Source organism: Hemicordylus capensis, chromosome 1 (assembly GCF_027244095.1).
Source record: "Hemicordylus capensis ecotype Gifberg chromosome 1, rHemCap1.1.pri, whole genome shotgun sequence".
NCBI classification, from domain to species: Eukaryota; Metazoa; Chordata; class Lepidosauria; order Squamata; family Cordylidae; genus Hemicordylus; species Hemicordylus capensis.
This window is the reverse complement of record NC_069657.1, coordinates 389,673,611-389,700,453: the sequence shown is the minus strand read 5'-3', so window position 1 is coordinate 389,700,453 and position 26,843 is coordinate 389,673,611. Positions and strand designations below refer to the sequence as shown.

General features: G+C 41.7%; 2 protein-coding genes across 4 annotated transcripts in view; one reads left to right on the top strand and one right to left on the bottom strand.

Annotated features, from left to right (window-relative positions):
• CEBPZOS (CEBPZ opposite strand) overlaps nucleotides 1-6,235 on the top strand; it is a 16,010-nt gene extending 9,775 nt beyond the window's left edge. For both annotated transcript variants that reach the window (XM_053302896.1, XM_053302890.1), the window contains exons 2-5: nucleotides 682-807; nucleotides 3,363-3,407; nucleotides 3,598-3,682; nucleotides 5,882-6,235. In XM_053302896.1, coding sequence (XP_053158871.1) covers nucleotides 702-807; nucleotides 3,363-3,407; nucleotides 3,598-3,680 — 234 coding nt within the window. In that variant the 5' untranslated portion in view covers nucleotides 682-701 and the 3' untranslated portion in view covers nucleotides 3,681-3,682; nucleotides 5,882-6,235. The remainder of the gene's footprint in view (nucleotides 1-681; nucleotides 808-3,362; nucleotides 3,408-3,597; nucleotides 3,683-5,881) is intronic.
• CEBPZ (CCAAT enhancer binding protein zeta) lies at nucleotides 3,580-26,768 on the bottom strand. 2 transcript variants are annotated; one of them, XM_053302823.1, is made up of 16 exons: nucleotides 26,636-26,768; nucleotides 22,119-23,644; nucleotides 21,093-21,324; nucleotides 19,076-19,232; nucleotides 17,851-17,939; nucleotides 15,978-16,031; nucleotides 15,425-15,527; nucleotides 15,233-15,301; nucleotides 13,086-13,152; nucleotides 10,194-10,294; nucleotides 7,947-8,007; nucleotides 7,396-7,580; nucleotides 6,328-6,414; nucleotides 5,393-5,454; nucleotides 5,235-5,316; nucleotides 3,580-3,862 (listed from the first exon to the last, which is right to left on the bottom strand). In XM_053302823.1, the coding sequence occupies exons 1-16, from the start codon at nucleotides 26,750-26,752 to the stop codon at nucleotides 3,726-3,728; spliced, it is 3,129 nt and encodes a 1,042-aa protein (XP_053158798.1). In that variant the 5' UTR covers nucleotides 26,753-26,768; the 3' UTR covers nucleotides 3,580-3,725. The 2 variants fall into 2 exon arrangements, with proteins under 2 accessions (XP_053158798.1, XP_053158809.1); XM_053302834.1 differs by having other exon boundaries at nucleotides 26,610-26,748.
• Nucleotides 26,769-26,843: the final 75 nt, after the last annotated feature.

The following is a 26,843-nucleotide window of genomic DNA, read 5'->3' as shown; positions in this document are numbered from 1 at the left end:
CTCCAGTGGCCTCTTGTGCCTCTTTTAAGATTATTGAGTCCTTTTGAGACAGGCAACTATTTTCTTAGACCTTTTGCTATGTAAACCACTTCAAGAACTTTTTTTGTTGAGAAGCAATATACTTAATTTCATTGGAGACAGTTCAAAGTACTTCACAGTTATTGTTATTTATCTCAGTAATTTTCCCCCATTTTAACAGTGCTGGAATGTAGACCAGTATTATCTTCCTATTGTAGATTGGGGACTGAAAGAAAATTGCTTGCTTAAGGCCACTTTGTGAATTTGTAGCTGTTGAGAGACGATTTGAATGTGCAATGACTTGTTTCATTGTTCAGTTCTTGCGCTAGTTCTTAGCATCTCATCCCCCTGCAGCATGGTGTAGATATTTTGAATTGGCCAATAGACATCAATATTGGATAGGAAAGCACTGGAGCTTTCAGGTACATCAAGACTGCATGTCATACATTCCATGGGCACTACTACCAATAGCTTTGCTAAGCAAATTCTGTGTTAAGCAAACTGTGCTGCCTCCAGTTCTATGCCTTCACTTCAAATAATCCTCTGGGCCTCCTTTCAAATATACTCCACAGCCTCCAGACAATATATACAAAGCAGTAATTTCCTTTATACCACACCACTTAATTATCGCACTAGTAATACACTTCTCTACCTTTATCTTAGGAGCTGAGATTGGCTGTGCAATGAACCCCCACTTGGCAAAAAGGTTATTCAAAGGAATTTTACTTATGGAAGTTCTTGGAGTTTTTGGAGCCTATATGCTGTATTACAAAATGGACAATAATCAAGGTAGTGTGATAAACTGAGGTCTTCACATGCCAAATAGATTTGTGTCTTTCAGTTCAGAATGGTATTTTATTACTTGCAGTTGCCTAGAGAATTTGCAGTAAGTAGAACTTCAGAGCTTCCAGTTGGTTTCCTAAGGAGACTTAACTAGAGCTGCACTTCTTTTCCCAGGACATTATGGAGAGTAATCTAGGAACTCAGTACATATTTTCTACCTAATCTCCTTAGTTATGTGATGATAGCCACGTACTCAGTCACTGACCTGTTATTTACATTCATTAAACTGGTTAAGTCAACTTTTTTGCTGTTTCCCTTCCTTGCTTGTTAATATTAAGCAAGAAACCTACTGTCTAGTCTTCCTGGAAAACTGTAATTTCTAATGTCACTATAAAACTCCTGATACAGCAAGCAAGGAACACATTTTGAACATTTGCCATAAGAAAAAAGCTGTACAGATTTTGAAACCACTTCAACTGCAGTAGATCACTGGATCTAGAATGCTGGGGGTTTGATGTTACATTATTCTGGCTGCTACTCATTTTACCTATTTGGATACTTTTATTTACTGACTTAGAATAAGAGTAAGAGCCTTTGGGATAGATTTCACAACCATGTCTACATATGGCTAAAGTTTTCTCATGCATCATCTGGCAGAGATGCAGCTTCTTCATAACACAAAAGGAATACCAATTGATGTTGCATATCAACTTTGCCACACAAAGAATTTGTTGCTTTTTTTTTTGGCTGCACCTGAGTTGGAGACGCTCAGATGTGCACAGAACCAGCGAGGCTGGTTTGACTGTGGGGGTGTTTACCTTTAAGGAGCAGGGAGGAGCGTTGGGTGGGGAGAGCACCCTCCCTGCTCCTTAAAAGTAAACCACCCACCACCATCAAACTGGCCAAATCGCCAGATCTTCAAACTGGTTTGGAGGTCCATGAAAGGGGCCTCCAAACCAGTTCGTGCACATCCCTAGCTCAGACTAGTACCTCATAATTTGTTAAATTGAGGACAATTTGAAGTGCCACTATAGGATGGGCAGGGAGATAGGCTTGCCCATGACTGATCATTATGCTTTACTATTAATAATATTTAACACACCAGTAAAAATAATTGTTTTGACTTAATACAGATTTCATAAACTTAGCCAGGCTATGGCAAGTCCTAATGCTATGTCCGGCATCTGGTACCTAAACAACTTTGTTGTACTGCTCCATGTATAATGAGCCAATAGAGCAATTCTCTAGAGCTCCTGCTGAGGCTGGTGCTTCTCCCCTCCTCCTAGCCCCTTTCCCCCCAACCCCATGCTCTGTCAAGTTGGGCAAGCATCAGACCAACAGGCCAGTTTTCTATCTTCTCTACACTGAACATTTGAATTAAGGAGGCTTGTTACAACATAACACTGTGCACCAACTGGTTTTATCAATATGCTGATGACACCCAGATCTACTTCTCCATGTCAACCTCATCAGAAAATGGTATAACTTCCCTAAATGCCTTCCTGGAGATAGTAATGGGCTGAATAAGGGATAATAAACTGAAGTTGAATCCAGATAAGATGGAGGTACTGAATGTGGGGGGTTGGGACCTGAGAGAATGAAAGATCAGATATGTATTTTGGGAATGCTGCTTGATCCAAAACTCTCCCTGGTTTTTCAGGATGAGGCAAGGGCCAGGAGCGCTTTTTATCAGCTTTGGCAAATACATTCATATCTAGAGGTAAATGACCTTAAAACCGTGGTACATAAGCTGGTAACCTCCAGGCTTGACTACTCTAATGCACTCTACATAGGGCTGCCTTTGTACATAGTCCAGAAACTATAATTGGTACAGAATATGGCAGCCAGATGGTCTCTGGGACAACACAAAGGTTTTAAAATAACTGCACTGGCTGCTGATATGTTTCTGGGTGAAATACAAAGTGCTGGTTATTACCTATAAGCCCTTAACAGCTTGGGTCCAGGCTATTTAAGAGAGTGCCTCCTTTGTCATAAACCCTGCCGCCTGTCACGATCTTCTGGAGAGGTCCATTTAGTTGCCACTAGCTCGTTTGGTGGCAGCCTAGAACTGGGCTTTCTCTGTGGCTGTCCCAGAGCTTTGGAATATACTCCCTGCTGAACTAAGGGCATCTCCTGTGTTTTCAAGAAGACCCTCAAGACTCTCCAGTTCTCACAGGCTTTTAATTAGAATCAATTTTAATAATTTTACTAATTTGTTTTAATAACTTTTATACTAATGTTTTTATTGTGTCTCATAATCTGTGTTGACTTAAATATTTTAAATTGTGTATACCACCTAGAGATGTACATATCTGGTGGTATAAAAATGATAAAATAAATAACACCTGCGCTACAGGTACAAGTGTTATCTTGCCACATTCCTTAATATCCCTGAACATATTGTAATGCACAAGGTTTAAGGTGGAAGTAATAACCAATATTTATGACCATCAGCAAAACCAGAACATGTATCTACCATGTAATGAAGCATATGCTATTAAATATGATTGTGACTTGTTCCAGTTCACTGTTAGAACAAACTTAAATTTTGATTTTCTCAGACTTCAGGAAAAAGATGAACAGGAGATACCCATCTATCCTGGAAGGTATGTTTGACTTACTAATTGCTAATAACTGTTGGTGTGTTCCCATTCCTGTTTTCATCATAGACAAACTTAAAAACAAATCACATCACTTCACCACATACAATTATAGCAGGGTTTTTTCATAAAATTAGAAGCAGGCCAGTTTTGTACAGATGTGCATAAGATAAGAGGCTCCTTTGTATCTTCACAGTTTATTACAAATGCAATGAATGGTCTGGTAACTATGGGATAAGAGAAACAGATCAAGATGCGTGGTTAAGCAGCAAAAATTAGAAGTAAGTAAACAGAATAAACTTAAGTTTATATAAAAATATATATTTATGTTTTGGTCTTTTTGCCTTTTTTATTTTTCAGTGTTTTGTGCTTGAATTTCTTCTTCTGTTTGATGATACTTTTCACATCTTTATTGTGAATCCATCTGTCACGCTCTGCTTCCCATCTGAGCTGCTTGAAATCTAATGGGGAAAGACAGAGAACAAGTAAGAGTTGATGAAATAACATCCTTTGGAAATTTGGCATTTTGGTGTTTTAAACGGATGTGAAAATTACTACCTAAGTGAAACAAAGATTCAAAAGACACCAATAAAGCATGAATGACTGGCTTTCTGGCATCTTTTGAAGTCACAAAAAACAAAACATTTTATGTAACACATTCTTCACTTAAGTTCCCACCCCCTGCAGTCATGTTTCAAGCATTTTACACTTTTCAAAATCAAAGAGTCTGAATAGCTGGCATCATCAGAATCATCGAGCAAGGCAACTCATACAATGGCTGCTGCGCGTGTGCAGAGGCCAGAAGAGCACTGTAGATGGGGTAGCCTCAGCATGGGGAGCAGGGCGTCGCTGATCATGGGAGCTCAGTGGTAACCAGGTAATGATTGATAAAAGGGAAGTCCCACCCTGGCACCGCCCTCACAGGCCAGCACACCCAAACACTACAAGTCAGAATGGGGTCATTCTGGCGGAACAACCCGCCCGTTCAAAGGATTTGCATTCCATTCTGAGCTCGAAACGCAAATCCAGTTCTGTGCACATCCCTACTAATTTGGGATTATATGCTAGGGAGGTTGAAGTCTACTTCTGTACAATGAACAACTATATGATTGCCAAGTTCACAACTAATTCTCTCATAGTCTGCAAGATTCAACTGCTACCTCTAGACAGACATAGAAAGCTGCCATAAAGTGAGTCAGACCATTCGTCCATCTAGCTCAACATGATCTACAGACTGGCAGCAGCTTCTCCAAGGTTACAAGCAGGAATCTCTCAGCCCTATCTTAGAGATACCAGGGAGGGAACTTGGAACCTTCTGCATGCAAGAATGCAGGTGCTATTCCCAGAGCAGTTCCATCCCCTAAGGGAATATCTTACAGTGCTGACATGTAGTGTCTCACTGCAAACCAGGGTAGACCCTGCTTAGCAAAGGGGAGGATTCAAGATTGCTACCACAAGACCACCTCTCCTCCCCATTAGAGTGTTGGACACAGTGCAGGAATGCGTTATCTGTGTCACCTGGATCTGTGAACAGGAAGCTAGAATCTTTCTCAAAGGAAAATCCATTGGGTAACGGATTCTGATGTGAAAGGATGTACTCCCAGGAACACTTAAAAGGGCCATCAAAATAAACACCACATCTGAATTTACCCTAAAATATGTTCTATTAATTGGAATAACATTTTTAAAAGCATCAGCGAAAACTGATTGAAAGCCCTTTCTTGCACCGATAACTGTTACAACACAATATTGATTGTGAAGAATATTTGCCACCTTTCCTATTAAAATATAGTAACTAGAATCTATTTGATAACAACATGAAAAGTCACTTACTTGCATTATCTGTGTTAGCCATTGCGTTGATCCCAATACTGTCAAACTTGGATCCAACATTTTCATCCAGCAAATAACCAAACTTCAAAGAAACAGAAGATGATTAGTACCGTTAAATACTACTAGATCAAATACATTTTATTTGAGATGACACTTACTTCTTCTGCAGCAGCAAGCATGCCAGTATCTCCGAGTTTCCTTTTCTTGCTGTCCTTTGATCCTTAAAGTAAAAGCATCAACACTCAACATTACTTCTATATAAAAATCCCACTAGGAAGGCCAGGAAGACAACACTAACCATAGCACTAAAGAATGGGGGGTGGGATTTGAGCAGGGGTAAGAAGAATGGACTCAAGCTTGGACAAGCTTGAGTGGGAGGGAGAAGCATATGGATGTAAGGGATGCTCCCATTCTCTTAATGCAGTTGCAACTGCTCTAAGTCACTGTATTTCTAAGTTCTAGCCACTATCCACAAATTCACCTGGGATACACTTTGGCTGATAGGTCTCTGGACAACTCTCTCCCCTGGACTACTTCTGTTCTTAAAGCTCTTGGGCAAACACCAGGTGTGACTACGGTGACTTGTTAAATCTTTGTCTTTTACTAAGTTCTACATCTGTTATCTGCCATTTTTCTCTACATAACAGATTTCAGACAAGCTACTGGAAGAAAATGGTGCATTGCTGAGAAATGGAATGAATGCTTTGCCTCAGGAGTCACTGCAGATTGTCTTCAGGGAGTCAAACCAGACCTGAACATTAACCTCAAAATTGAGTGGGTTGTGTTTGTTTTTTGGTGAAGCAGAAGTTAACCTAAACCTGAAATGTCTTGGTTCTCTGGAACAAGAATCAAAACCAACCCCCTAATAAATACTAAAAGTCATAACCGATTCAATAATTCAGCTTTCGACTGTACAATTGATTTGTTTTCTTGATTTGTATAATGTTGTATATCTTGTTTGTAAAAACCTTTAAAATACAAAAATAAACTGTTTTAAAATATTTTTCAAATTAAGTAGTTTTCATGTTCACTTTAAAGAGTTATTTTGCAAGCAGCAGTTTGATATTATTCTGCATTAAAAATTAAAAGTTACCTTTAATTGATCCAGCAAAATCCATTTCTTTTTTTCTTTTGCCTTTCTTACTATTGACAGGCTTGACCTCATCCTCTTCATTTTCATCTGGGATCAAAAAGAAATTAAGACTTTATTTTCCCCTTGAATATATATAAAACAACACTAGCAGCATAAGAATTCCTACATCTTTCACATTTGGAGTATTTAACTGGAGACACTGAGATCACCCTATCTACAGAGCTCATGATTCTCCATTCCCCAGTCACCTCAGATATTTGTTCAGCATGACACTTTGACTAATGAAATTACAGTAGAACCTTAATATTCTTAGTGAACTGTGATTGTTGTACATTTGTATTTTCTATCCAGGTCTATTTACTGCCTTTTTCGTTTCTGTTCAATTGGTTTTTCCCCTTAAGAATTTGTTTGTATGGAGTTTATAGATACTATAAAATCCAGTGAATGTGCATTATGTAATTATCCCCCTGAAAATCCCCAAGGTTTATGTAATAGCATTTAAACTATCTGATCCAATAATATGAAGTGGTAAAGGGGGAGTGTTCATGGCATACTTTTTCAGTGCTTCATTAAATGTGATACGGCCATTTATTAATGTCACGTATTCTTCAGTGGGAAAACCTGAACAATGGCTTATAAGCTTTTAGATAGTCATAATACCTGTTTTAAAGGGGTTGTCCAGTTGAGAGAAATGAGTGACAAGAATAATTTTTTTGCAGATGGATGCATAGAGCAAGTTCGTTGGCTTCCTCCTTCATGGATACAGGACCCCCTGCAGTCATAATCCCCAGGGAGAGGAGCAATTACACCTCTTGGGGGTGCAAGAGCAAGTATCACACAATCTGTAACACTGCCTTAGATACCACCTGCAAATTGGCTTGCCACAGCACCTGCTCTTCTCTGGAGAATTCTACTCCAGCCAGATCCTGCAATGCTGATTATTTGCTGGAGCCTGGGGCAAACATCTTTTAGAGTGCAGGTTTACAAACAGCTAGCAACTCACTGAATTCAAAATCAGAGTTTTGACAAGGTGACCTATTTTAATACTTTGAGGGATTTTTCTTTTACCTGGACTGTTGTTGTCATCTGCAACATCCATGAAAGTTCCTCCCTCTTCATCAAGTTCTTCTCCAAAGTCTCTATCCATACTACCCAGAGAGACTTCCTCATCATCAAGGTCATCAAACTCATCTGAATCTTCCAAGTCTACTTCATCAGTTTGACTTTTCTTACCTGTTTTGCTTTTTATATTACTAAAATTAAAAAAACAAGCTTTTAAATGAAAGTCCACCTTTCTATAAGCTCTCAAGTAATAAACTCTTGATCATAAATAGTAAGCAAATTGGAATGCCTTCTATATTTAAGCCATCAAAAATGCCTAACCAGTACTAACACCACCACAAGGTCTGGGTAGACTTTTTAAAAGGCTATCATCCTTAAGTTGTGTACAATATTTACAAACGAAAGTACAATCCAAGCGCAAACACCTGTTCTAGAACAGAACGGAATTTCTTCTTGCAACAACTGTGCACGATGTCCTTACACTAGAACTGCAGCATTTATGCTAGTGCAAAACTAGTCTGGATGTTACCCCATAAATAGTAACAAATAAATCTTACCCAGCAAAATTAAGGTCATCCTTGTCAATTGTGTCATAATAACTATCCTGCTCAAATGAATCTGAAAAAGAGTAGATAGATGGAGAAGTTTACAATATCAAAGCAGGTCAAACACAGAATAGCTCAATGTATAATGTACTATAATTTGCAACAGATGCATGGAGCAACTCCTAGATAATGACCTGCCAAGAACCATCCTTGCTTTATATAGTTTGCCCTGGGACCTTTTGTGAAGGTGCAGCATAAAGCTCTTTAAAATACATAAACAAAAATTTATTGATTAAGTGCCATCAAGTCGGTGTCGACTCTTAGCAACCACATAGATTGATTCTCCCCAGGATGATCTGTCTTCAACTTGGCCTTTAAGGTCTCTCAGTGGTGCATTCATTGCTGTCGTAATAGAGTCCATCCACCTTGCTGCTGCTGGTTGTCCTCTTCTTCTCTTTCCTTCCACTTTTCCCAGCATTATGGACTTCTCAAGGGAGCTGGATCTTTGCATAGTGGGTCCAAAGTATGATAGTTTGAGCCTGGTCATTTGTGCCTCAAGTGAAAATTCTGGATTGATTTGTTCTATGATCCATTTGTTTATTTTTCTGGCTGTCCATGGTATTCTCAGTCTTCTCCAGCACCAATGTTCAAAAGCTTCAATACTTTTTCTATCTTGCTTCTTCAAAGTCCAGCTTTTGCATCCATAGAGTGTCACGGGGAAAACCATTGTCCAAACGATTCTAACCTTTGTAGGTGTAGACATGTCACGGCATCTAAATATGCTTTCCAAGGATATTGCAACCCTACCAAATGCTAGTCTGTGGCATATTTCTTGACTACTGGATCCTTTACTGTTGATGGTTGATCCTAAAAGGCAGAAGCTATCCACCACTTCAGTGTCTTCACTGTCAATTCTGAGGCTGGTTTTTATTTATTTATTTTTACATTTATATACCGCCTTTCGTTAAAAGACAACTCCAAGGTGGTTTACAAAAGTTAAAACATACAATAAAAAGGCAATAAAAACATCAAGCTAAAAAACAAACAAACATATAAAAACAGGCATAAAAAAAAATACAACAGGTAAAAACACATAGAAGCAGCAGTAAAAACAATTATGTAAAAGTCTGGGTAAAAAGCCAAGTCTTTACAAGCTTTCTAAAAGCCGTGATGGAGTCTGAGGAACGAATGGCCACTGAGAGAGCATTCCAGAGTCTAGGAGCAGCAACAGAGAAGGCCCTGTCCTGAGTGCGCGACAGCCGGGCCTCTCTCATTGTCGGCACCCAGAGCAGGGCCCCCCCAGATGTCCTTGTCAGGCGGGCAGCAACCCTTGGGAGCAGGCGGTCCCTCAAATACCCCAGGGTCATTAGTTTAGTTGTCTTTACATTTAGTTGTAGATGCAGGTGAGAAATTCTGCATTTGCCTGGTCTCCTGAAGTAGGAAATGCTCCAAATGAGCAACCAAGTGGTAAATATAGTGCAAATTGCTGTTCAACAAAAGCCAAATGAATCTTGCCACACATCTCATTGAACTGAGACCTCCTACAGAAAGTCAGTTCCATCTACTGATTAGCTTTAGGAGTTTCATCTACTGATCAATCGTAGAAGAGCTGTCAAAGAACCACCAAGATTATCAGAGGCCTAGAGCACCTTCTTTATGAGACAAGACTATAACACCTGGGGTTTTTAGTTTAGAAAAAAAGACAACTGTGGGGAGATATGATAGAGGTCTATCAAATCATGCATGGTGTGGAGAAAGTGGATAGAGAGAAATCCCCCTCCCCCAAATAACTCTATAACCAGGGGTCATCCTATGAAATTGATTGCCAAGAAATTTAGGTCCAATGAACAGAGGTACTTTTTAGCACAACACATAATCAACTTTTGGAATTCTCTGCCACAAGATGTGGTGACAGCCAACAACCTAGATGGCTTTAAGAGGGGCTTGGATAACTTCATGGAGGAGAGGTGTATCAACGGCTACTAGTCTGAGTGCTATAGGCCACCTCCAGCCTCAGAGACAGGATGCCTCTGAGTACCAGTTGCAGGAGAGAGGTGTGCCCTGAAATCCTGCCTGTAGGCTTCCGGTGGCATCTGGTGGGCCACTGTGTGAAACAGGGTGCTGGACTAGATGGGCCTTGGGCCTGATCCAGCAGGGCTGTTCTTATGTCGTCCCATCTTCAAGTACAGTCAAAGTGCAATATGCACCTTTGATGAATTATGGATAGGTGGGTTAAGAAAAGGGATGAGATAGCCTTACCCAATGCTCTTTCAAATTCATCATCGTCCACATCTTCCACACTTTCAGCATCTCCCACAAGTTTCCGTTTCTGCTTCTCCATGTCCCACTTTTTATAAAATCTACATATTAATAAATATGTACACATTAATATAAAATATTACTATTAAGAAAAACATTAAGATGCTTACATTTGCTTAAATTTCTATTATATGTTTTGAAGAATTGGTTGGCTGGTTTGTGTGTAATAAAGTTATACTTCCCTATGACCACAGATAGCAAATTTTGCATGAACAATCCTACCACTTAAATTAGCTGAATGCACTACTTTTCACACTGGAATATGGTGGGTGAAAGGCTTAAATAATTATTTTTGTTTTTCTGCAAGGAAAAAAAAATCATTACTGTTATGATTAGAGTTCATTAAAAATATCTGCTAACAAAATTAAAATTGAGTCACCTATTCAACTGTCATTTTAGTGTAAACAAAAACTGTACTGTTACAAGTCACAAAATAATTCAAATTAGTTAAAGAAAGAGTACTGGAGGCTTTCCTTGATAAAGTAGTGTGCCGTCGAGTTGGCATTGACTCCTGGCGACCACAGAGCTCTGTGGTTGTCTTTTGGTATAGTGCAGGAGGGGTTCACCATTGCCATCTCCCACACAGTATGAGATGATGCCTTTCAGCATCTTCCTATACTGCACCATTAGGTGGCTTGATAGGAATTACCTTTTTCCAGTAAGTAAATAAAATATACTGAATATCCCAGCAAAGACAAACCTGATCTGTTAGTCACAGTAGTGATATTCAACAGGTTTTATTTACTTAAACATCAGGTAATGTTCTCTATGTTGTTTTAAAATCTGCCCCAAAAGATATTTGGGGCAGCATACCTCCTTGTAAAGGTAAGGTAGCAGACATGCAGTGCAATCCTATACTGCATCGAATACAGTGGGACATACTAACTAGTGGAAGTATGTCTCACTGTATTCAATGGGGTTTACGATGCCAGCGTTTCCCAACTGCTGACTCACTTCGAGTCAGCTACAAACACAGGAAGTTTGAACTCCTGGTGTTGCAGCTGACTTGCTCCTTTATACATGGGAAAGGATCCGCCCCCTTCCAAGGCCTAAAAGAATGAGTCGGCTACAAAGAAAGGAATTTAAATTCCCTGTGTTTGAAGCTGACTCACCCTATAATGCACGGGCCGGTGAGGGGTGGTGTCCCCTTCCCTGGTGTCAAGGAGCTAGTCAGCTGCAAAGCACACTTTGCAGCCGACTTGCCCATAGTACACAGGAAAGGAGGCACTCTCTTCCTGGTGCATAAAGGAGTCAGTTGCAGAGCCAAGAGTGTTAATTCCTGGCTTTTGAAGCTGACTCCCCATCATAATGCACCAGGAGGGTAAAATAAATAAATATAACCATGCAGTAGCGTTGTTGCCACTGACAAAAAAGAAAAGATTGGCTCTTCTGGGGCAGTTGTGTGCCCCACGGGCGGGGGGGGGGGGGGGGCATTTGGCAAACAGTGGTACTGGGACTGTACCTTTCGGCGTCGCAATGCAACATCACTGCACCACAGCCTAAGCATTTGCTGCTGGCACAAAAATGTCTTTGGTTTGGGCCAAATCTGAGGCCATTCTTTCCAACTATTATTATTATTATTATTATTATTATACATTTATATCCCGCTCTTCCTCCAAGGAGCCCAGAGCGATGTACTACATACTTGAGTTTCTCTTTCACAACAACCCTGTGAAGTAGGTTAGGCTGAGAGAGAAGTGACTGGCCCAGAGTCACCCAGCTAGTATCATGGCTGAATGGGGATTTGAACTCGGGTCTCCCTGGTCCTAGTCCAGCACTTTAACCACTACACCACGCTGGCTCTTTTTAGCACAACACATAATCAACTTCTGGAATTCTCTGCCAACTATCAAACTGTCCTATGGTGCTGTGACATGGTGCATCTACAGCAGTGAGGTTTCCAGCAATTGATGCACTACTGTAAACACTCAAAATTGCTTTGATGTACTAAAGCCATGTCATGAGTGCTACCATACACTTGATGAAGACAGTTTCCAACCAGTCATTTTCTACCACTTACTATTTGGCTTAAAACATTTCCTTTCCTTCTGTGTCCTGCCCATAATAAAAGGCTGATTCCTTTATAATCATTTTGATTCACAAAAACAATTCTACATATAATTTCCAGAAGTCCACAAAGATGGAGTGAGTGAAACATGATATGGGCATCTCCCACTGCTTCCAGATTCTTGATCTAGCCATATCTTAACTTCTCCAGGGCTGAAAAACCTTCAAGTGAACATCTAAAAATCTGATGCTAGTGAATCTCAGCTTCTGCAGCTGATGACCAGACAGAGGCTACCTGAGCCAAAGAGTACACAAAAGTGCAGCAGTGAACAAGGGACCAGCACCATTTCTGCTTTTCATTTCATAACAGATGCAGCCAGGAGTAGGCAAAAACAAGAGTTTTCTACGATTTATTCATTTATACTGTGTGTTTCTAAGATGGCACAATGTTCACTGTGATGTTAAATATTATGGCATTATTATTTCTCTGTGTAAACTACCCTGAGCCATTTGTGGAAGGGCGGTATAGAAATTGAATAATAATAATAATTATTATTATTAATCATCATCATCATCACCATCCCAAGGACTCTTGTCTAGGTGGGTAAAATTTTACCAGACAACCTAAAGCGTTTGCTCCACCATAGCTCCTGGAAAATCTTCTTGACATATAGTTTGACCTTTCCCCCCATCCAGTTATGACCTCCCCCCTTCTGAATAAAAATTATGAAACTAGTAAGTGCTTCCAAGAAGGAACCTACCACACAGGGAGCATAATTAGGACAATCAGATATGCAAAAAATGTGGTTAAAAGCATCTCATTACCTGTGAAAAAAGATTTCATCCACTGGGATTCTGCTTTCATCTTGTGCAAGAAACTCTTTGCTGTTCACTGAAAAAAAGACAATATGGTTGATTTAATGAGTTAACTTGCTTTAAAAATCATTCAAATGTCATGCACTATTTTTAACTTCTAGGCAGTGTATTGATGTAGTCACTACACCTCTGATCGCAGATTAAAACTTGGCCCCTGACTAACTGATGTGGAGCTAACAACACACAAAGTCCTCAAATGCTATCCTACACAAAAGCAAGTTCAGTATTAAAATATTCCTCTTGGAAAGAAAAATGCCTTCTTAAAGAAGGGAGACCCAAAATGATACAGAGGTAGTTTTTAGACTTGTAAGACTGAGATCCAGTGAACAAGTAAGAGTTAATTCCTTAATATGAATATTCGTAGTCATGACGACAGACCTTGGGGCCCCAAGCCCTAAGGTCTGTCACTGAACAGAGCAAAAGTTTAAAATGGGGGAAAAATATTTTAAAGGCTGTTTTGTTCAAAGCAAGGTTTTCATTCCAATTATGTTTTTGGTCAAGCCTCTACATTTTTCCTTAAGTATTTTTCCTATAAAACTAATACTAGTGTAGATATAATACTACTGTATCATGACATGCTCTTAGAACCAAGATTCAAATGATGGAATGAACATACAGACCCTTCTGGCTGACATCCTGACTAAGGAAGTGAGTGGGAGGCTACTCATAATATGGCCAGAGGCTTCCCCACTTCCACAGTGTGCCCAGGCTGGGGCAAGGGGGAGTGATTTTCACCCATTGTCCCTGCCTCTGGAAATGCTCTGTGCCTTCCAAAAATATATCCCCAAGGGATGTGCAATCCTCAGGGACATATTTTTGGAAGACACAACACTTCCAGAGGCAGGGACAATCAGCAAAAATTGCCCTTCCCACCACATGTGTGCTGTGGAAGTGAGGAAGCCTCCGGCTGTGAGGATGGACCTCACTGCATCCTCACTTCATTAGTCAAGATGTCAATCCTCTGAACTTAAATGGACTAGGTTTGCTTGTAGAACTTTTTAAAAAAATTAAGTATGAGGTGAGGTTGTGGATGCAGAGTCTTAGCTATCTCAAGGGTATTGACTTTCATGATTGTACACCGAGTCTGATGGGAACAAAAACAGGATCCCTCTCTCCCGCCCCGCTGCCTGCTCCTATCCTCATTTCCAATCAATGCCCTTAATGCCATGGAGAGACTGGAACCAGACAAAAGATGACCAGTTTTTTTGGGAGGGAAACATAGCTAAAATAACATAATCACTAAAAGAAGTTCTTCTAAGCCCAATAATAATTGCCAATTAGAAATTTTACCCAATAAGCAATCCTCCAGTAAACAGAAAGAGAACAAGAAAATCCACTGTATAACCCATTTATGGAATTTATGTAACTTTTCTTGCTTAGATCACTTAGGCAGAAGAAATGTGGTTACGTGACACCTTGGGAACATGGATTACAAATAGAAAGTTAGGAAATACTACAAAATCACTGTTGTACCTAAGTATTTAACCATATTAGAAGGCTACTGCTGTTAACATAACACCATGACTAAGAATATTCATATTAAGGAGTTAACTCTTGCTTGTTCACTGGATCTCAGTCTTACAAGTCTGAGAACTACCTCTGTATCATTTTGGGTCTCCCTTCATTAAGAAGGCATGTTTCTTTCAGAGAGGACTATTTTAATAGTCCTGCTATTGAGGTCGCCAGGATCATTTTTCCCAGAAATGCAACAGAAAAAGGGAGGCCATAACCTTAATCTACACAGCTTGTCTGTTGTAGAACCCTACACATTTTAAGCAGGGATAAGTGGCATGAAAACCAGGGTGATTCATTTACCCCCTGCCTCAGAATATAATGGATTCTATTTGCAAACACCCTGCAGAAAAGGATCATCTTTTATATCTACTATGGCTCAGTTATAGAATAGCAAGAAGGTTTCTGGCAAGATCCAGCTATGTGCAATGAGTGTTAGCTACCCAACAAGCTTCTATACAACTTAATGAATATTACTGCACAAACAGCAATTCAGTGCAAATAACTTCCACTGCAATCAACAGAACTTACAATGATCAGGGTACCACCAACTACAGTCATTAGACTGAAATGCCTGCACTTACCAGCAAGATTTCGCACATCACGCAAAGACTGTTTCTTCTTTGGCTGCATTACCACGCTGCTGGTATTCTCTGCAGCAAAGGATAAAGAAGTTAAGGGTTGGTTAAATACATACATACAAGCTGCCACTGTTACAAAACCAGCCTTCACCTATTCCTACTACACTTATCAACAAATGTTTATAGGCTTCATACCTTTGCCTTTATGTGCTTTGGGATTTCTGTACACAAAGCGATCCAAGAATCTCATTAGTGTGAAATCTTGTAGGGGGTCACCGGAGTATTCAATGTAATTGCCCTGAAATAAAGTTTACAAATATCATGGTGTCCATCTGCATCAAGATATACACAGATAGTAGGGGCAGAAGGGCCACATTTGTTTAAATTCAGCTGACAATACAGTGAGAGATCTTGAAGATCTCGGGAAGAGAAGAGAAAAGTGAACTATGCCAAATTAGGATTGCCACTGTGCGACCTAGACATCAGAAACAGACCTTTACATCTAGTGGGATATTTAAAGGGCTGGGCCAGTGTCTGGGTTGCAACCCTACACCCAATTGTTTCCTGATGAAAAAAGAGAGAGTGTGTGATTGAGAATGGTGTAATCATTCACTCTTCCCTCCCTCTTTCATTGTATCTGGAAATGGACAGTGAGAAAAAGGCCTAGGACACATGCAATCTCAGTCCCTGATGCACATGTGAGGAGATATGAAGAGCCAAAGCTGGGGGGCAGAGGGATGCAACTAACCTCTAGGATAGTTTTTGCAAAGAGAGCCACAGATGGATGAAAGTGTTCCGAAAGCTGTGGGGGGAAACAAGATCAACGTTGAAATGACTTTTACTGATTGTGACTTAAACGTATAGAAACACATTTCCTCAAACATGGAAACTAAGTTGTACAATGAAAAACTGAGGTTTTGGTATATATGAACATTTCCTGTGTAATAATAGTTGTTTTTAAAATAAAACAAAACCTGAACCTAAACAGCCTCTAGTTAATTACTAGTCTGGCCTAAGTAGCTTTGAAGCCAGAAGAGAGAGAGAGCCGATTTATGCACATCAACTAGGGATGTGCACGAACCAGTTCGGAAGCCCTTTTCCAGACTGCCAAACAGGTTCAGAGGTCCAGCGTTCAGACTGGTTTGGCGGCGGGGTGGAGTGGGTGGGTGGCTTGCCTGTAAAGGAGTAGGGAGGGTGCCCTTACTCCCACCGCCAGCACTGCTGTGTATCTTCTTGCAGCCCTGGTCAGCATACCCCTGCTAACTGGGCAAAGAGGCACCTTTTAAGGTGGTGATTCTCTTTATTTAGCAGGGGGAGAGTAACTGGCCCTGTCCACACCCAGCACAGTACCTCCAGTGACTGTTGCTGGTGTCTATCTTGTGTTTCTTTTTAGACTGTGAGCCCTTTGGGGACAGGGATCCATCTTATTTGTTTGCTATTTCTCTGTGTAAACCTCCCTGAGCCATTTTTGGAAGGGGGGTATAGAAATAAAATGAATGAAATTGAATGAATGAATGAATGAAACAAACTGGAAGTGCCTGGCATGCGTGCAGTGCTGGGAGGGGAAATGTGGGCGGGGGGGGGAGGGCACCCTCCCTGCTCCTTAAAAGCTAACACCCACCACTGCCAAACCATCCGACGGTTTGTGTACATCCCTAATTTCCTCCACATGGAGGCTGCTGAAATCAGCTTTGGCATACTGGCCTCTCCGGACAGAAGTAGCCCCACTCTTCTCATAGATCCTCTTATCATAGTCTCTGGTAGCAGATGCACTGGTAGCAGATGCTAGCACAAAGTCTCTCCATGCAAATGCAGAGGATCCAAATGGAGTTCAACGCTATATGTTACTTTTCCATACAGGGAAACCACCTATATGATTTCCATACAAGGAAACCACCGCAAAAGTGTTTTCATGAGCCTCAGAGGGGGTGGGGGGCATGATGCATAGGCTAGTCTTTAGTCCACATTCACATTAGGTCTAGGTAGTTCCTAGGCCTTTATTCAAAGACAAATACTGTGCACGAGTGAGGCGGTCAGTCCCATGTGGACATGAGCATTCTCACCCTGCTCACCTCTGTGCAGTGCACTCCCCTTTCTAGTACTGGAGGTCTTCCTTTACCAGAATGGAACCTTGTGGAACTCCAGAGCCTTCTGGGAAGGTGTGTGGCAGAACTGGGAAGTGGGGTCCCATCTAGTGCTCTTTCCATTTGGGGACTTCCCAGCATTCCCTCTGTACGTTCCCAGATGGTGCCACAGCTCAGCAAGGCTTAGAGTAGTGACATAACGGAAGCTTAGAACACTGGCAAAATGGAAGCCAGCTAGGGCACAGCTCAACTGAAAATTATAATGCCTGAAGCTGTAAAAATCCCACAATTCCAGAAAATGGCATTTCAGACCTGCTTCTAATGTCCTGGGAGAAAAGGCAAGAAGTGATCTTTGAACAGGGTTCACTTCACTTTAAAATGGATACAGTACAATGGCACCGCTTGATTAAAGACTGCCAAAGCACACACATTTTCCATTAACGGAACGTTTCAGCAGAAGTCTAGGTTCCAAATTGTGAAAAGCTACATTTTAATTCCTGGTAAACTCTGCCTGCATCAAAACCTTAATAACCGCACCTTTTTCAGTTCCCAGAAACTTGTCCTATCAGCTCCACAGTATGAAGGATTTCGATGAAATGGGTCATAGCTACCCACATTCTTGCTCCCTGAAAAAGATGAGATGTGAAATGCCTTCATACACAAACACATGTACATATTTAAAACAGAGTTAGCCAGTAATCTGAAAGGACAGTACAGGCAAGTGAGAAATAGGGATGTGCACAAACCTGTTTGGCGTTCTATTCCTAGAATGCCAAACCAGTTCGAACGTGGATGTGGGGGGCTCCTTTAAGGCATGGGCAGGGTGCCCTTGCCTCCCCTGCCACACTTCCCCCTCTGGTGCTACTGTAAGAACCACTGGCGTGTGGTGGCTGTATTCCCTCTTGCCGCCCCGGTCAGCATAATACTGGAAGTGGAAGGTGCGCAGGCATGTGCGTGATGCGCTCACCTGCGCCTGCCACTTCCAGTATTACACTGACTGGGGCGACAAGAGGGAATACAGCCACCACACGCCAGCGGTTCTTACAGCAGCGCCGGAGAGGAAAGCGTGGCAGGGGAGGCAAGAGCACCCTCCCCATGCCTTAAAGGGGCCCCAGCCCACCTCTCGGGTGTGCACAGAACTGGTAAGAAAGTGAAGGTACGGCAACACCAACACCAACATGCGCCACTTGCTTCATATAACCTTGAATGCCTCTAGTTTAGATAAAGGAGCCCATGAGGAGTGACATGGTAAGTCAAACTGCTACTGCTCATGCAAATGCAGCCAACTGGTATGGCAATAGGGGCACCTCCACCAGAGTGATGATGGAAGCTGAGCTTGCACTAGGCTCACATTCCTCCAGCCGACATATCTAAGCTTTAGTTCAATTCTGAAAAACAGGAAACAGCAGCAACCTAACTGAAAGGATGGTTGGGAAACATATACAGTATGGAATTTTGAGACACTTTGTACCTATAGAAATAATAAATAATGAGATATATAAGGAGATCAAATAGGAAATGCACCTCTCCACAAATAAGTTACTATAGCAGCAGCTACAATGGTCCACAGCTCTGTTGATGGCATGCATAATACTTCAGCACAGGCTCTTCTTCAACCTCATCCAGTAATTTAAGCACTGGATAATAAGCAAAGCTGCCCCTGCGTGATGTTCCTCAATTTAAAGTTTGCAGATTTTCAAACATATTAGGGCCCCACATCGAGACACTCAGACCAAGCTCACAATTTTTCCAATACATTTACCTGCTAGGTTTTGGTGATGAACCCATGATGCTCCTGGACCTGAGCCATGAGCTTTCACAGACTCTCCAATTATTTTACTTTCTGTCTTTTTATCTGCATTTGAAAGGTTTTCTTCTTCCTCTTCAAGGTCATGAAAATGTTCTTCATCATCAGATTCCTAGGAAATGAATTAGTCTTTAAGCGGACGTATCATAAACCTTGTGTGACAATAATGCATAGGCCCATTAAAAGAAACTAGAGGTACAACAGGAAGGATAATTCATACCAGTAGACTGAGATGAGAAGTGAGACAACTAAAAAGGAAAGATGGGAAATTGCTAAGGAAGAGCAAGTATGACCATGATGGAAGGTAAATCAGAGTAAAAAGTGGTAGACGTTAAGACTGCAACTGAGAGAGCATGCAGGCTCAGGTAGAGGCTGCAGAGCAGGAGGCTTGCCACAGATTACACAAGCATGCACCTTCTTGCACCCATGCACCGATACTTTGGAACACAAGTTCCCAACTTAGTGGATCTAGTTATTGCAACATCCTTGTTCTAGACCAGCATTAATCCGGATGCGAGCCACAATTCAGCAAAATAGGCAAACATTAAATGATACCACAAAAGACTGGAGCAACAGAATGAACAGGAGTAAAATCCACAGCAAGATCAGCAGCCTCAACAAACCAGTATCCATATCTTGCTCATTTTACTTTGTATACTTCCTTTGGAAGTCACAACTTTGTAACAGAAAGTCTTCTAAGCCCCAAGATAGGTTTTGCTTGGTTGGCTGATTTTTGTAACTCACAAAATTGCAGAGGCAATTAATTATTATTATTAATAATATATCAAAGCCTCAAGAACAAGAAGATAAAGAAGCTACCTCTTTTGTTTCTGCTGTTAAAATCAATGCTGCTGCCAATTAATATTCACATGGTGTTTTTGAAAGTTGGTTCATTTAATATGATGTCTCATTTTGTATTGGTTTAAATGTCTTGCTGGATAATCAAAAGAAGTTTTGTCAAAATAAAAAGATCACAAATGTTTTAATAAAAGTATGGCTCTATAATTTGTAAGCCAATATAACAAGCCTTGTCAAATTTTGAAACACTTGAGAGTGACATTTTATAATAGCTTTATTCAGAAATTAAAGTGCAATATGTCCACTATCTAGGGGCCACCATGTCCATGAAAACAAAGTATAAATTGCATGTAATAGAATGCACATATTAGCATACACACATATACACACTGTCCTTCACCACAGTATTTTACAGTGTTGCCACGCAATACAGAACAAGCTGTTGTTGCTTCCCAGAAAGCTTCTAGAAGTCATCCACCACATCATGGTGACTTTTTAAATGTATGCAGTTGTGGGATGAATTTAAGGCTATTTGCCAGACAACCTTGGTGTGCTACTAAAGTTGCCAAATACCATATTTTCATATTGTGCCTCTGCTTTGTATGACAACAAACTTTATTTCTTTATTTCCAGAAGCCCTGCCTCTGAGTCCATTTGCTCCTCCAGGGTATCCTAATGTAATCCTATCATGCCTGTACTGCAATCCATCTGTTACTCATGCTTGCAAATTTGGTTTCAAGTAATTCCCCATTAAGGTCTCAAAACATAAGAGAACACATGAGTAGCATATACAGGTGTGAGTTGTTAAAGATAAAGGGTTGTATCCCAACATGAAAAGCACTGCTCTGCTGCCAGAGTTCTTGCGTGTTCTTTTTACCCGCAAGGAGACTTGTGCTTTTGCAAGGGGTCTTAATGTGGCGGAAAGGGTCCTTAAATATGTGCAAATTTCCTTCTGTGAGCAGAAGGCCCTTTTGACAATGAAGCAGCACTAGGCAAAAGATTAGGATACAACTCAGAGATTATTGGCTAATGTTTAAACAAAGGTAAGCTAAGGGAAATATCATTTATAAAGCAAAGCAGATATAGAAGCTCCCTCAACTTTGTGTTTTAATTGAGGTCAACAATCAGCAGTGCAAATGTGGCCTAAGAGAAATTCTTTACAAAGACACCGTACCACATGATCCTGCAGCTGCACTCGTAAGCCTGGCTTTGTTTTCAAAACCTCGGACACGAGGTACAAAGCTCCACAGGCGAATGGTGGCATTTGTCCACAGGTGACTTGAAGCAGTCGCTTCACAAAAGCTTTCACCCGCCGCAATACCATATCAGCCTTCAATGATTTGTAGACAAGATTGAGAAACATCGACTGCTTGGCACACAGTGCTAATCCCGGATCCAGCAGTTTCCTGCCAAAAAAAATCATTATCAACATTAGTGTTTACTTACAAATAAAAATTCACTTAAATCATTCAGTTGGGTTCACAGCAGAAAACAAAAATGTTACAGATATACTGATTGCTGCAGAGAGGCAGTACCAACAACACTGTGAAATATACCACAGTATATTTCATCTTACCCAACCTAGTTTAAAGTGAACAGCTACTTTAAACTGATACATTTCAGAACTATTCATGTTTGACTAAACAGGAAGTATTTAAATGGCTTGATCAAATCATCAATAATCTTGACTTAACTCCTACACCTACTTCACCCCTGGTCTACTTATGCATTAACAGCACATTTATCCCATGCATATTTACTCAAAAATAAGTCCCAGTGTGTTCACTGGCACTTACTCCCATGAAAGCATGCACAGAATGGCAGCCTAAACATGGCAAACAAGAGACTGCAATGAGTTGAAAGTCAGAAGAAAAATAAAATCTAGTACCACAGAACGCTCATGGCTCACTCTGGATAATCAAGAGAAAGATTTCAGAAGAGCAAAACAATACAGGCATCTTATAGACTAACTGGGTTACAAGGGTAACAAGCTTTCAGTAAGAAAGTCTGACTATCAGATACTTAAAGTAGACAAGGCAGTTATTACTGGTATGCAGTCATGGATGAAATGCACTTTTTCTACTATCAGTATACATTCACAATTTAAATGTGTATACTGTTATTTTATTTTAAAAAACCAGAAGTCACTATTCCACAAAATGACATTTGGTTGACACATCAAACTGTATGTAACACTTACTTGTACAGGACTGTGTAATATCGGTCAGACACTGTCTGATTAGAGTCCATCACTTGGAACAGCAACATCAAGGCCTGGACACTGGTGTTGAAGTTCACAAGGTGCAAAACTTTAAATAAAGTATCCATTTGCTCTTTCACCTTTTCATCACTTGTCTGAGCATAAGGATAAGCTCGGTTCACCCCTGTTAAGAGAGCACTAAGCATTTTGGACTCAACATCTTTTTTCTTGATGCAAGACTGAAAAAAGCTAAAGTAGATTGTTATGAGTTTGTTGGCCAGCTCGCTCTCCTCGTGGCTAAGAACGATCTGGTTCAAAAAGCAAATGGCATAGTATTGGGCTTTAGGGCTAATGTTTGATCTGTAAAGAAGCTTCTCCACTTCATTACATACCACTCCTTTCATGTTGGGGTGCTTATAAAGCAAAGTCTCGAGCAGATAAGATGCTTTGGTAGCGACCTTGTTCTGAGGATCTCCCAGTTTATTTACCAACTGCACAAGAAATGCTTTCTCTTCCTCCAACTTGTTGCAGAGAAGTTCATGAGCAACAGCAAGTGCACGAGCCTTTGTTGCTACCAGCGTATCATGAGTCAATGCTTCTAACACTTGCACAAATTCAGCCACCCAATGCTTCAGCTGATGCTCAAAGTACCACAGTATCAGGCGCCTGTCTCTTGAATCCCTGTTGCCACTTGACAGCTTCTCCAGAGTGCCAAAAGGACGTTGAGCGAAAGTGTGCAGCTTACGATTGTCTGGTAAGAGATGTGTCATCAAAAGCTCTTTGAATGTATCCAAGGCCATTAAGCTCTGTCTCCTGCTGCCTTTCTTTTTGATCAGATTCACCAGGGTCTCTATAAACTCAAGTGAATGGACAGAAGCATCTTGGATAAGAAGGGTCATGGCAGCCATTCTGTCAGCAAGAGTACCTGATGACACTACTGTTTTTATCCAGGCTGATGATGATCCTTTCTGCAGATTTGTCTTATTCTTGTAAAGGTCTGCCTCCTGTTGGTACAGTTTTTGAGCTAAAGTTTTATACTTGGATGCAAGAGACAAATTTGGGGTTTCAGTAGAAAGTTCATTTGTATACTCCAAATCATACCATTTGCCTCCTGGTTTTATCAGCAATACCTGCCGCTCATGAAACTGAAAAGTTTCTTCCTTTTCTTTCTTTTTTTCTGGCAACACAGTCTTATCAGTAGCAGGAACTGACTTTTTCTTACTGTCTTTGGCATCACTTGACTGTGTCTTTCCTTTGCTCTCTTTCACTTGGTTTTCTTTTTTCCCTACCGTATTTATGTTTACTTCCTTTTGGCTAGCTCTCTCTTTCTTTTGTGGTTTTCCTTCACTCTCCACCACTGTTCCTTCTTCTTCTGCCAGCAGAAATGTCTTTGAATATTTGCTCACACCCAATGAGTTTATAAATGTCTCCAGTTCACCTTGATTTAGATCATCAATTGCTCCTTTTTTGCCACCATCAACAAGTTCTTCTGTCTCATCCAAAGAAGCAAGCATGATATAATCTTGCTGCATGAAACAAAAGGATGACAATGTGTCTCAGTAAGATGTTTGTAGAATGCAAGTATTATCAAACACTATATAAATTTATTATTTATTTATTTATTTGATTTCTATACCGCCCTTCCAAAATGGCTCAGAGCGATTTACATTAAAACAAAGCTGAAATCAATTAGCTATTAAAATTTAAAACTGTAAAAACATAAAACCATTATTAAAACAGTTTTTAAACCCCTGGAAAACCAGGCCAAACCTTTACAGTTTAAAACCAGTTTAAAAACCGTGGAAGGCCAGGCCAAACAGATAGCCAGTAATGAAGAGAGAGCCAGTGTGGTGTAGTGGTTAGAGTGCTGGACTAGGACCGGGGAGATCCGAGTTCAAATCCCCATTCAGCCATAAAACTAGCTGGGTGACTCTGGGCCAGTCACTTCTCTCTCAGCCTAACCTACTTCACAGGGTTGCTGTGAAAGAGAAACTCAAGTATGTAGTTCATCGCTCTGGGCTCCTTGGAGGAAGAGCAGGATATAAATGTAAAAATAATAAATAATAATAATAATAATAAATAACTCAGATTATGGATTTCTGCCGGGAGTGCATTCCACAGCCCAGGAGCAGCTATAGAGAAGACCACCTCTGAGTCACCACCAGACATGGCTCAATGAAATGCGCCAAATCACACAAAGGTTAGAAATGTGGTAACAGCATCCAAAAAACACAAAGTAGCCTAGTAAGTAATTTGAAGTTAGAGCTAAAAAAAAAAAAAAAGCCCCCAATAAATAAACTTTTTGTGCAATATGCATTTGAGTATTAGAATGGGAACACTTTGCTTTCATGTTTGGTTGAGACCTCAGCAAATACAGTGGGCCAAAAAGCAGATACAAGAGTATTAGACAAGCCAAGAAACATAAGTCACATCACTGATGCATTTGCTGAGCCTCACACATCAGAAAAAGGCCTACCTAGTCCAGCATTCTGTTTCCTACAATGGCTAACCTGATGTCTCCAGGAAGCTCACAAGCAGGGGGAAAGGAAGGGGCTCAGTGGGCATCTACTCCAAATTCTATAGTCCAAAACCACTACTTTCGTTACTTTTCAGGCTTTATGTAATATTGCCCACCATGGCTTCTGACATGTGCATCTCTCAAATGTAATTCAATGAAAGAGATATGCTGAATTTGGCAAAATCCCTCTTGCTTTCAAAGTGCTAAGACTTTGACAGGACTCCGAGAAGAAGCCTTCCGACAGTGTCTACTCAGAAGTCACAATTATTTCAAAAGAATTTACTCCGAGGTAAGTATGTACAGGACTGCTGTCTTAGTTTGTTGCCCCCCCCCGCCCCGCCCCAAGGGCAAAGTCTTGTGCTACTAACTAAAGATTTAGTATGGCAGAAACTTTCATGGGCCAAAGTGACTCCAGTCCACAAAAGTTTATACAATGAATCTGTTAGTCTTTAACATTTCACAATACTCTTTCTACAAAACATGTTTAGAAAGGTTAAATACCATCTGCATGTGGGATAAGGAGCATGACTGGCCAGCTACCTCTAGCGTTCCCACCTTTTTATTAACGGACTAGTATTTTTAAGCCCGTTATAATAACGGGTGCTAGCCTTCCCCCCACCCCTTTGTGTGTGTGTGTGTGTGTGTTTGTGTGGGGTTTTTTTAATCTCTCTGTCTGTCTCTCTCTCTCTGTTTGTTTCTCACTTGCTCTTTGTCTTTGTTGTCCTCCAAGGTTTTTTTCCCCCTCTCCCCTCTCCCTTGTCCCTGTGTCTCTGTGCGCTTTGGTGGCCCCGCTGCCTCTGCTTTCCTGCGGCTGTCGCAGCCGCATCTTCCTCTGCGGAGACGGAGGCTGGGACCGGGGGCCGAGTGGAGGCCATAGGAATCTTAAAAAGAAAAAGCTTCCGCCGCCGTTGTTGCCGAACTCCCACCCTCCCTCCCAACTTCCGAGACCACCTTACCCCGGCCCGTGTCAGTTGGCCGAAGAAAAGTCCTTAATTGAAGAGGGAGAGAGGAGCTCGCAAGCAGAGCTCCTCTCTGCAAAGCCTCTTCCTGAACTGGCACTTTGGGCGCGAAGGATGCCTATTGGGTCCTTCGCGTCCATAGTGTCAGTTCGGGCAGAGCCTTTGCTCAGAGAGGAGCTCTGTTTGCGAGCTCCTCTCTTCCTCTTCAGTTATGGAGTTTTCTCGCCCAACTGTCACGGGCCGGGGTAAGATGGGTTTGGAAGTTGGGAGCGAGGGTGGGAGTTCGGCGGCAACGTCGGCGGCGGTTGTTTTTTTTAAAAAGTGCTTTCTATGGTCTCCGCTCAGCCCCCGGTCCCAGCCTCCGTCTCCCCGGCCGGTCTGCGTCTCCTCTTGCTGAGGCGGCGGCTCTGCTGCCGCCTCGGCCATTTCCCCCTGCTGTCTCTTCTCTGGCTTCGTGGCGGCCGCTTGGCTGCTCCGCTGTTCATTTTGGAAATGCCGCCAACGGGTGTTTGGGTCCCGCCGCCGCCTTTGTCTTGAAGCGGCTGCCAAAGCCGCATCTGTCCTCGCTGCCTGCGGGTGATCTGGTCCCGCCGCCACCTCTGTCTCCAAGCAGCTGCCAAAGCCACATCTGCCCTCCCCGCGGCCGGACAGAGTCAAAAACATGGCCGCCTTTTGTCTGTCTCCGTTCTGCCTCGGCCGTCCTGCGCATGCGCTCCGCGCATGTGCAGAACAGGCCAGGGAGGCACGGACACCAAGCATTTTATTAGAGAGGATGCTGGGCCTCTAAGAATTGAGTGGCAGGGAGCCAGTAAGCAGGTGAGGTCTCCTCCAAGATGGATGCATCCTTCTGGGCACGCTCCACCTGCTGAATATCTGCCTACCTGCCAAGGTACAATGGCTCTGACAAAACCGCACCAGTAGCGCTAACCCAAACTCCATGGACGCACGCTCAGCCCCATTCCCACCACGTGTTCACACACAGGGGTTCCGCGCGCCCCTGTCATCTCTTCTTGCCTCTTCAGGGGCTCCCGCCATCTCACCTTCGTCCCCCCGAGCCGCAGCACTTCCTGCAACGTAAAGCCGCTTCCATCATCGGCCACTTCGTCGCCATCGATCTCGTCCAATTTTTCGGGACCGAACTTCTCCAACGCCGCCATCTTGCCCCCGGCCCGTTTGCGCCGCGCATGCGCTTCGGTCGCTTCCGGGTGACGATAGCAAACCCTCGAGATCCTCCTGGGTCATAGAAAA